Source organism: Zingiber officinale, chromosome 4B, assembly GCF_018446385.1.
Source record: "Zingiber officinale cultivar Zhangliang chromosome 4B, Zo_v1.1, whole genome shotgun sequence".
Lineage (NCBI taxonomy): Eukaryota > Viridiplantae > Streptophyta > Magnoliopsida > Zingiberales > Zingiberaceae > Zingiber > Zingiber officinale.
The window spans coordinates 91,738,011-91,749,033 of NC_055993.1; the positions used below are offsets into that span (position 1 = coordinate 91,738,011).

Consider the following 11,023-nt stretch of genomic DNA (forward strand, 5'->3'; position numbering starts at 1 on the left):
TAATAATAATAATAATATTATTATTATTATTATTATTATTATTATGTATAGTTGGTTTTGTAACTGAGGGTAATACAGTAAAATATTAAAATAGGGTATTCATTAAAACCTTCAAACAAACAAGTTTTTGTTGCATTACCTAGGTTGAACCAAACAACATTTAGTTATGTTTTATTCCTCATAACCTTGGTTATGTGATTATCTGATAATCACATAACTAAGGTTATACATGATGACTAACGTCCCAATCTCCCATTTTGTTCCTAATACAACTTTCACCTTCCACGCTCGAATTCGATGTTTTCCGTGAGGTGGTAATGCATCTACTAAAACCCTAGCTCGGTCTCCTCTCAGATTCCTGTCGAGGTTCGGAAGCGGCATCGTAATCTCCGCTGGAAGCCATGCCAATTGCCAGCATCAATGCTTGCAGCACGACCCCGTTGATCGCCCGTACTCATCATCCAGTTCATTCGCTCCCACCGTATGTCAATCTCGTGAAGCTCACTCCTTTCTCCCCTTCGCGCATTTCGTCTGCTTGCGCGGCTGATGCATTTCGATGGCGCGCCAGGGCTTCCTCGTCTGAAGGTGAGAAATTATTAGTCCCTACCATCTCCTGTAATCAAAATCTGGAGTAAAGAAACCTAAAAATTTGTTCTTATCAGTTGAGGGTTTTGACTGGAACCCAGCGAGAAGTGTTCCCAGCCAGCCAAGCTTGGATAATTCTCTTTTAATGGCTGAAGTGATCTGTATTGTGCCGTCCACCGTCTATTCATTTGCATGTGTGGCGACCTCTGTCATTCCAGGCGCGTCCAAGCAGTTTCAGGTTCACCTGGGAAGCAAATCTTTTTTGGTTCAGTACTTCTTGTTGGTTGGGGCTGTGGCAATTGGTTTTTTGATCCGATGGAGGCAGTGGCAGAGGATCTGTACGATGGAGAAAGATGGTGTGGGTGTGGATTTGATTGGGAAGATTGAAAAGTTAGAAGATGATTTAAAAAGCTCTACCACGATAATTAGGGCGCTGTCAAGACAACTTGAGAAGCTTGGGATCAAATTTAGGGTCACTAGGAAGGGCTTGAAGGAACCTCTTGATCAGGTAATACTAGTATTCCAGATTCTGCTGCATTTCTTGTGTTTTAGATCCTATATTGTTTGAGAACCACAGAGACATATCTATTTTCAAGCTCTTGACTGCCGATAATTTGTTCTTGTGTACTCTTATCTACATTACTCACATTTGAGCTTGACTCCTTTCATAGTTTTTAGGTCTATTACTCATTTTTGTTATACATCATGCACCTGTGTGTTAGTCCTCAAAATCAGGAGTAAATTTAATCATGCAAGTTATTATGAAATATCAGCTGAACCAACAACTCAAAGTTTCTTTGCTACTGATGAACGTTAATTTTTCAAATTTTGAGTTTCTCTTAACAATGTCTGTTTCACTGTCTCTCCTACTCCACATACTTTTTTGTTTAATGTACCCTTAAAGTGCCTTTTTATTGTCAATATTGTTGTTTGCTATTACCATATTCAATCAAGTTAGTAGCTTTTAAGTTCGTCCTTCAATTCTCAAACTTCATTGTTGCCTAAACAAAAAATTTATTTAGTGGTGCCAATCTAAAACTTAAGTTCAATTTGCTAATTTGCAAATAAAGTTCATCAACTATATTTTTTGTCTCATAGACAATTGTAGTTGGATCATGGATGTAGATAGTTAAGGTAATATCTTCATTGTTTAAACATGTGATGTGATGCAGACTACAGAGTTAGCAGCAAAGAACTCTGAGGCTATTAGAGTACTTGCAATGCAAGAAGAGATTCTCAAGAAGGAACTTGGCGAAATTCAAAAGGTCTTATTGGCCATGCAAGTGAGTCTTATGTGACATTCTTCTGGCCTATAAATTTGTGGTGTTCATTTTCAGAAGCCATCTTGATAACCTTGTTTTTCTAGCATAATTCACTATCGATTGATAATTCAACTTGTGTGATACCTTGATAACCATGTTTAGAAGTTTCAATTTCTTTGTGGTGGTAAAGTTTCTACTTTGATGACAAGCCTTCCTATCAGCAGGCTTAATCCTCAATGTATTAAGTTATTTCTAGTTGATTCTGAACATGAACTTAAGTTTTTTTTCCTGGTAGTGTACATAACTAATTTCTAACTGTCACTTGAATTTGAAGCATATATTTAATTCCCTATAATTTCCAACAAATGCACAAAATAACAAATAGATGCCACTTTTGATTTGACTAAACATTCTACGAAACTATTCTCTTAAAGGAGTATCGATAAATCATTACACGAGTCTTGACTCTAAATGTTTGTGTGTATATGTTACTGAGATTGGCATAAAGCCAGTCAATTCTTCAGAACCTCAAAAACTAAGAGGCACTATGGAATAACTGTACCTAGAGAACTGTATACTAGTGTTATGTAGGATGACAATATATTTCTAGTGTTAGAATGGCTTGTTCCTTCTCATAGTTCGATATAAACAATATATGGTTAGCTAGCTTTAGTAGCTCGAGATGAGGATCACTTGTAGACATTGGTTATGTAGCATGTCAAGAATATGACATCAATATTTCTGGGATTTTTGTTGATGTTTAAGAAATAACAGTTGGACAACATTTCTGATCATAGAACTATCTAGGCAACAAAAACATCGGCACCCAAGTGAAATATATTTCTGAAGAAGTACCAGTGGTTGCCTTAATATCCATTTTTTTCCAATATTACTTTAATAATCATCTATTTGCCAGAATTTTCAAGTGGAATATTTCAAAAACCTCAAAATATTCTTCTTGATTATGTGATAATTATCTCGCATGCTGGCATTAGAACGTTTGATGCCTTTTCTTTTAGAAGGAAAAGACCTCCTGTATATGTTTTCCTTAGAAAGCATAACCAGTTGCAAAATTGAAACTTTCTCAGGAACAACAGCAAAAGCAGCTTGAGTTGATCCTTGCAATTGGAAAGGCTGGAAGATTATTAGACAGCATGGATGACTTGCAAGAACATGGTAGAATTAGTACTGGCCGCCCCAAACCCGTACAGAAGGAAGCAAAGATGCCCGGCATCCAATTCGAAAGACATGCTGGGGGAGACAATCACAGACCAAGCACCAGTCACTCAGGTCATCAGTAATAAGTTCTTGAATATTTTTATTTTTTGTATGTTGGATAATTCAGTATTTCTGGCAATTAAGTTCATTTAAGTTAAATATCAACTTGTCCAAATGTATATCCATCCCACCAAAATTTGGAAAACCATATTGATGTCGTAAGTGTCCACTTGATTAGAGGATGACAGCTTTATTACAATGGGATCATAAGTTAATTTCCGGCGCCCTTAGGAGAAAAAAAAAATCTTTTTCTCCTATATTCATTTGATTGCAGGCTATAAATTAATTTTATGATTTATCTCTTTTCATACAACGGATTATAAAATGTATGGGGAATCATTTTTTACTAAATTTAATATTTTTATTATATTAATGTTGTTTAATTCAGTATTTCTCACAATTAAGTTCATTTAAAATTAAATATCAACTTACCCAAATGTATATCCCACCAAAATTTGGAAAATCATATAGATGCCCTCGGAAACTACCACCGCACCACATAGGGAGACTCCTCTGCCTAAATCACTATGTCACGATCCTCAACTCTCAATCACTTAGCAGGCATGAAATTTTACAGTATTGACAACATCGAAAGCTCAACTGATCATCTCCCAAGTACTTGGGAGAAGTTTTCATGAAACAACACAAAATCTATAGCTATTCATATGAAACATAGAAGTTTTCATGCACACAGCTAGCTTAGATTCAGTTCTTGACACTATTGCAAGGATGGATGAAGTAAAGTTTACCCCATCTTCGATACAGATAACTCCTTATCATATCACTTCCTGCGAGTTACATTCTCATGTAAACACTAGAGTTTACCTTGACACGCATCTGATTCAACACCTGAAGTAAAGATACATTTGATTTTCCCTTTTTGTTCCATTATTAGATACGCAGGGAAGGTTATATTATCAGTTTCTTAATCCCATCCGACAATGCTCATGGAGACGGAAGCCAGTCATACCCAGTGACCGCATCGTTGAAGCCACCGCCATAGAACCTCACTTGAAAATCCTCCCCTTCCATTGCGTTTATATCCTCCCAAATCATGTCCTCATCATCGCTAATTGACCTCCACGAATATGCAGAAGTATCTGAGTAGTAGTCCACGCATTCGTAGCGGTCTTCAATTTCAGGTCCCAGCACCTTGAGACCAGAATGCCGCTCCTCCAAGTACTTCTTGTCTAGCTTGACTTCCCAACAGCCTCGCACGTCCAAATACTCAAGATCCCTACACTTGGAGAGGATTTCGAGCACCCCTTGGGTGGTAGAGCGTTGGTAGGACATCTCCAAGTGGTGCAACTTGGTCATCATTTTGGCAATGGCAAATGCTTCTTCTTCTTGGCAATTGTAATCTCCAGTAACCTCTAATGGATGCATCCTGCGCCGAAGGAAAACTAACGATCTACAATGTTTTCCAAACACTTCGATGGCACGAGCACCTATCTTTGTGCAGTAGCTGATATCCAAGTAGGTTAAACTGGACAATCTCGGTGCAATTAGTTCAACAATAGAATCACTAATTTCACTTCTAGGAAGCTCCAACCTTTCAAGGGAACCAGCACTAGACAAATTCAATAGATAGAACAAAGAACAAGAATGCCAATTAGTCATCAAACAAAAATGAATAAGTTTCCAGTATCTTGAACTACTATATTACTCAAAATTCATCCTATAAATAGTTTCTTTCGAGATAAACTAGTGAAACCTTTAATCTTGTTGACCGTTAATTCTCAGTTCTCACAGCATACTCAGATTAAACTACTAAAAACAATTGGCAGTTCAACAAATATAGAAGGTTAAATACTAAATCCATTGCAACCTTTCATATGGAATTCAAATTTATCAGTGTTTAAAAACTTCAAAATCTACAATGTCTTAGTTTTAGTTTCAAATCTATAAACTACACTCTGTTCATTTACTGTTAAATTGGCAATGCGATGATGATGTGATGGAATGCCAGATCAATCAATCTATCTACATCTTGACTTGGCACCAACTTTAGTGAGAAAGGATTATATTTCCAAATTGATAGCCATATAATGTGCTATATTTTTTCCACTTATGTTAGTGGCATAGCATGATTTGCTACTCAATAAGCAAATAATGTAGATAACTAGATTGATTTGGTGGTTTGTTTATGCAATCAACCATGCCATCAACTTAAGAGCAAGTGAACAAAGTGTAACTTAGAAACTAAAGATTATAGATATAGAAATTTTTAAACGTAGATATGAATTTCCTTACATATGTTGTTAATGGTGACTTAACAGTCAGTCTCTAGCATTAAGTTTCAAAGAACATCAATGTTATCGTATGCATCAACAGTTCATATACTCATCAGTATGATTCACTACAGAAATGCTAGTGGATCAAAATGGATGACTGCAATCAAGGCAACATAATCAAGCAATAGCTTCCATTCTTGGAAATCTAAGGCAATAGAGTGAAGTCAGGAACTGAGATGAGAACTACGTACTGTTCTGCGATGAATGTGAACATGGATTCGGTGTGGAGGCCGAAGACACTGAGCCGGCGGAAGGAGCCACAGCTGCGATCGATGAGCATGTGAAGCATTCGATCGAGCTGCTCGGGCTTGCAGCGCTTGCTCCATTCGTCAATGTCGATCTCCTGCCAACAATAGGGGCCCGACACTGCCCGCCTCCAAGATTTGCAAACCCTAGGAATGACGGTTAGGATCTCTTGGAGAGGAAGGTTGCGGAAGATGAGGCCCAGAGCGTCGGGAAAGAGTTCCCCCCATGCCCTAACCTCGCCGCCATCGGCCATGTCGTTGACACAGAGGAAAATTAGCCTACCTCCCTGTCGTGAAATGAATTCGGTAATTTAGTTCGTCATGATTAAAAATTTCAAAACTTGGAATTTGATATGAGAGCAACGCGTAAAACCAAGGTCCGATCGGACGAGACAAATGAAGAAACTAACGATCAGATGAACACACGAACTCCAAAATGGAATCCTGGAAGAGCTACGGTAGCAAAGACGCACGAATAGAGAGAAACGGAAAGTAGCTTACAGCATCAATCTAAGAAACAAAAGGAAGCGATTTTAACCTAAAAATGCTCGAAGAACAGATCTTTCCCAAAACATTTAAGAAGAAAAAACAGACTCCGTGAAGAAACGTGTTAATGGAATACGCAACCCTAATTTAGGAAAATAGCTGCGACAGAATCCTCGATGAACAAAAACACCAGAAATATGAAACACTTTGAGCGCTTAATCTTCAGTTACGACGACCAAAACGGCAACAGATCCAGATCCAAAAGAAGGAAAGGCCAAAGATCACGTCTTCGATCCATCTCCCCATCTAATTGAGACAATGGCAGCCAAATCAAAGCCCATCGCCGCGGCTGCTTCCATTCAAGCGAAGAAGTCGGCCGAAAGGGGCATCTTTTCAAAAAAAAAAAAAATCTCGCGATTTAACAAAACAGGAAAAGAGAGGGTGGAGAAATACCAAGCATCAATCCATCAAAAAAAAACCGAACTTTTCGACGAACGATATCATCCGGTGCGAACGAAAACAAGAACAGGGATCCGAGAAAGACACAGAGAGAGGAGAAGCTGCTCACACTGAACCCAAGAAGACAGAGAGCCACTGCGAAAAAAAAAACTACAGAAAAAGATGGCAAAAGTAAGCTGAATAATTTCGGGCCTCACACCATTTTTTTTTTTAAAAAAACAAGAATAATCAGACGTGGGGACCCTCGTCTACCATGTCAAGGCCCTGTAAGCCATGAAATGCTGCTGCAGCTGACGATGCAGTGGACAGCTTTGAGCTGGAGATGAATATGTACGAAAGATATTATTCTATTGACTTTATCTTTTTCTTGCCGTGCGGAGGATGATTCCACACAAGCTACACTGTTCGTGGATCTGCGAGTTGATCGGAGCGACAATGCTAGTGCAGGTGCAAGACCTAATGCCTTGCCCAAGCTCATTCTTTCCCCCCCGATTAAATTAATCAGAGCTTTAATGAGCAGGTTGTCGTGATTCTTCGCCTGACTAGCATTAACCGCGCGTCTCAGACACGAAATGGCCATGGCTTCTGCCTGATCAAACCCGTACGGCCATCTGTATCTACTGTCTCTCCATTTACTGCGTGTCGTACGACTCATGCATGCCTTTCCTCCACGCCATCCACCTACTCTGTCTCTGATGCCTGCTTCAGTTAGCTGAGCTAGTGTAAATAATGTGAGTCCCAGAACATTTATGTATGTTACCTTCCGAGAGTATTTGCAGAAGAAGCAGCTTCACCTAGCATTCATTCATTTATTGGCTTCACCATTCATAGTGAGCAATGTTACTTCTTACGAGCGATAGTATGATCATGGTTTCAAATGTAACCTCTAATTTCTCAACAATTGAGGGGAAAAAAAGGACACCATCTGACAAGAAAAAGCGATAGTAGGTCGAGTGCAATTACCCTGATGAAGGAGACTTCACTTCGCGGCCTGCAGGCTTGGCAGAGAAACGCAAGATCATAAACAAGAAGCAGATCTTGTACAAGTAGACCAAAGATTTGACGGACCAATCAATAGTGATGTTTTCATACAGAACAAATTATTTAGCAAGGAATTCACAAATAGGGGAGTTCGTGATCTGTACAAAAGGGGAAACCAATACAGCTGCACAAAGCGATTGCTAGAGTTGCATTCGATGCCATCCTCTGCCTTGTTTGGGTGAAACCTAAGCTTTGAAACGAACGACAATGCATGATATGTCGTCTTTACTTTCCCTTTTGAAGGCTTCCAGAGTCAACCTCCGAGCTGCGGCCAATGGATTCTTGACTTTTCTTGCCAGATCAACGGCCTCCTGATTGCTCATAACCTGTTAAATATCTATTAGAGTTCAAATGGCTGTACAAAAATGATCATGTGACAAGAACAGTTTAACAACTATGATGATGATGATGATAATCATCATCATGTAATTGTAGTAAACCACCTTCCAGAGGCCATCGCTCGCAAGGATGAGCAGTTCAGTTTCAGAGTTTGCATCTTCGACTCGTATATCGGGGTCTGACCTTAGTTGTGTCTTCAGGCTCTTGTCCCCGAATGCCCGGGAAACGGCTAATTGTCCATTAACTCTCGCCACATCGCCTGAAAGTTCATCGACAAATTAGTTATCCATATCACAGAGAGATTGGAAAGATGATATGCTTCTGAAAATTTTCAGTCGAAATTAGAATGCTGAACTACTTCAAACTCACGTATCCAAAGTTTAAGAGGTTAGAAGATGGTGTTTCGAACACTCATCTGGAACAACAACAAATTTCTTCAAACAAGGTAGAACATAGTTCGGGTTGCACTATTTCTCATTTCCCTGACTAGCAAGATCCAAATTATCAAAAGAGGTACTAGAGCCAGATTGAAGCTGAAGTAGGAGAATATGTAGAATTTTTCTCACGAGCTAGAAAAACATTTGCATCAGCAGGTCACAATCCACACATATTAGACAATTATTTTACTAATAGATTCTATAGTCTTGATTCTTGCATAAAAAAGAGATTGCATAATCAGTGTGCTACTTGTTGATTTTGCTACACAGGAGTCATAACTTAATGAGTCCAAGAGAAGATGCCTAACCTGGCATGTTAGAAACAAAGCCACCTCTTGTCTCAATACTCTCTCGTTCAGAATTTGGATCATGATCAGTTGACATTTGGATGACCTCTCCGCGTCTTGCAAGAACAGCTCTTGAATCACCAACATTAGCCACCCATAATTTGGTGCCATTTACAAGGATTGCAGTGACTGCAGTGGATCCACCTCGCCCCAAGTCACTACTGTGAGAAAGTATCTCATTGTCAGTCTTCTCGTAGGCACTTCTGATGGCCGTATCAGGATCGTTCCAAAACTCTTTCTGCGATCGAACATACACAACATTTTTCCATTTGTATATCAACAAATTCTTGACAATCGAACACAAGGCAGTGGACATTACCTCCTCCAAAATATTGGTAAATAAATGCTCCTGCAAGTAAGCTGGAACACTATCTCCTAAATGGCCATCGAAGATGGCAAATAGACCAAGTTCCTGATCTCTGGTATGAATGAATTTGGCTACATGATAATCCTCTATAGGATGATCTGCTGCTCCTTTCAGTAGACTAAATCCATAGCTAATCGTGCTGCGGCCTTTCGAGTTTCTTCCTTTACCGACAGTTAACGAGGGACCTGCAAGCTGAATGCCCACACAGAGTCACTCGTCTTTGTTTATTCATATCAAATAATTAGTCAATTAAAGACTAGAACAATTTTATCATCTTTGAAAAACTTTAATAGATGAACTGAAAAGAACAACAAAACAAACTGGAAAGAATAACAAGATCATGGCATGTAGCACTATTGATATCAAAAACGAAATTGGTGTCCATCATAGATATCTGCAATTAAACTCGGAATTAAATATGAAATTCCTACACCCTTAAGGAACCTTTTTTTTTTTTAATTGTAATAGTTGTGAAACTAGTTCGCTCTCTGTTCACCTAGCGTGTACCCTTAAGCAACTTTAAAGAGTAGCATTTGGCAGCTTAGTATTATATGCAAATAATTCTGTGAACATTAAAACGTCTCCTCTCCTCAAAGGAGAGTGCAAGAAACTCTTGTTTCAATAATTTCTAACTGTATGATTGAATCAGAAGAGATGCAGTCGAAGAAAAAAGTAGATAAATTTCCACTGAGCCAAACCAATATATAGAATCAAATATGTCAACAACAGCTCCCATAGAACAATTGGCTTTATCTAACATCAAAGGAAACATCAAGTCCATAAATAATTCAAGATCGACAAGATAAAGTTAAAAGTTCAGCATTCTCTCGGCTTAAAACAGCAGAGGAAGATCAAGGAAACTAGAAACTACATCAGCTGCACAATTCTAGAGGATTTATCCACTCTACTCATAGCAGCAAAATAAGGATGGGCTGAAGAATTGGAACAAGAGAGAAAACTCAAATGCCAAACCAGAAGCCTCATTCATCCAAAAAAATAATAACATGTAATTGCTCATAGTTGCGGAACTTACAAAACAGCATATCTTATCCATGAAATTCCACACAGCTCAATGCCGTCTCCTATGCTTTGGCACAATTCCAACTCCAAAAATCTGAAACTTCTCGCAGAAGATTGACGACTCGCATCTCGCAAAAGATTTACAAGGGCATAACGCAAAACAAATATCAAGGCCGTGAAGCCGAATCCTTAATCTTTTCCCTGCAATGCCAAGATGCGATTTTTAACGAAGTTCGACTCTCAAAACCCCAATTTTCCAAGGCAAATCCACGACCTGGATCCGGAGACTGAGAATTCAACGAATCGGGAAAAAAAAAATCCGACAAACCGAAGCCGTTGGTAAACACCAGGACTTTTCTCACCAGTCGGACGATTCCCCAGTCCCCTTTCCAGCCGCGGCTTGAAATCAGAAGAAGGGTATTTGGAAACGAAGTGGAAGCGTGGGGAGAGGGAATTGCGCGTTGGAAGCAAAACGAGGGAGGTCGGACGGTCGCTTTGAAGATTGGTCAGTCCACGCGACTATGAGGCGAGGCCCAAAGAAGAAACAGCGAGGGCAATAAATCAGTGAAAGCGAATGAATCCCCCCCACACGAAGACTTTCTTTCTCCGTCGGCGACTGTGTTTACCGGGCATAAGAATTTACCAGATCAGGCATTTAAATTAAAAGAAGCATTTATTCCCAAAAATACCCCTCGTTGCCCATACAAATCAAATTAATTTTTTCTGATCTAAATTGACAAAATAAAAGTTTGTTCTTCGTCCCTTAGTTTGATTTAATTAGCAATCGATGGTTGAACCGTGAAAAGGGCTTATTGTCAAGGGCAAAAAAGGCTTTGGGAGTTTGCTATAGACAATGGAGAGCG

General features: G+C 39.2%; 3 protein-coding genes across 7 annotated transcripts; 1 reads left to right on the forward strand and 2 right to left on the reverse strand.

The window, feature by feature from the left end:
* The first annotated feature begins 275 nt into the window (after positions 1-275).
* LOC121975506 lies at positions 276-3,224 on the forward strand. The gene is made up of 4 exons (XM_042527198.1): positions 276-585; positions 663-1,093; positions 1,758-1,868; positions 2,936-3,224. The coding sequence occupies exons 1-4, from the start codon at positions 402-404 to the stop codon at positions 3,146-3,148; spliced, it is 939 nt and encodes a 312-aa protein (XP_042383132.1). The 5' UTR covers positions 276-401; the 3' UTR covers positions 3,149-3,224.
* Positions 3,225-3,804: 580 nt separating this feature from the next.
* Positions 3,805-6,880, reverse strand: LOC121975507 (F-box protein FBW2-like). Of its 3 annotated transcripts, none has more exons than XM_042527201.1 (3): positions 6,862-6,880; positions 5,611-5,951; positions 3,805-4,695 (listed from the first exon to the last, which is right to left on the reverse strand). In XM_042527201.1, the coding sequence occupies exons 1-3, from the start codon at positions 6,862-6,864 to the stop codon at positions 4,071-4,073; spliced, it is 969 nt and encodes a 322-aa protein (XP_042383135.1). In that variant the 5' UTR covers positions 6,865-6,880; the 3' UTR covers positions 3,805-4,070. The 3 variants fall into 3 exon arrangements, with proteins under 3 accessions (XP_042383135.1, XP_042383134.1, XP_042383133.1); XM_042527200.1 differs by lacking the exon at positions 6,862-6,880 and adding an exon at positions 6,719-6,845; XM_042527199.1 differs by lacking the exon at positions 6,862-6,880 and adding an exon at positions 6,604-6,749.
* A 767-nt stretch (positions 6,881-7,647) lies between these two features.
* LOC121975508 (probable protein phosphatase 2C 9) lies at positions 7,648-10,740 on the reverse strand. 3 transcript variants are annotated; one of them, XM_042527203.1, is made up of 6 exons: positions 10,435-10,740; positions 10,174-10,361; positions 9,093-9,332; positions 8,735-9,011; positions 8,094-8,248; positions 7,648-7,976 (listed from the first exon to the last, which is right to left on the reverse strand). In XM_042527203.1, exons 2-6 carry the CDS (start codon positions 10,192-10,194, stop codon positions 7,836-7,838), a joined length of 834 nt encoding a protein of 277 aa, XP_042383137.1. In that variant the 5' UTR covers positions 10,195-10,361; positions 10,435-10,740; the 3' UTR covers positions 7,648-7,835. The 3 variants fall into 3 exon arrangements, with proteins under 3 accessions (XP_042383137.1, XP_042383138.1, XP_042383136.1); XM_042527204.1 differs by having other exon boundaries at positions 10,523-10,739; XM_042527202.1 differs by having other exon boundaries at positions 10,174-10,739.
* Positions 10,741-11,023: the final 283 nt, after the last annotated feature.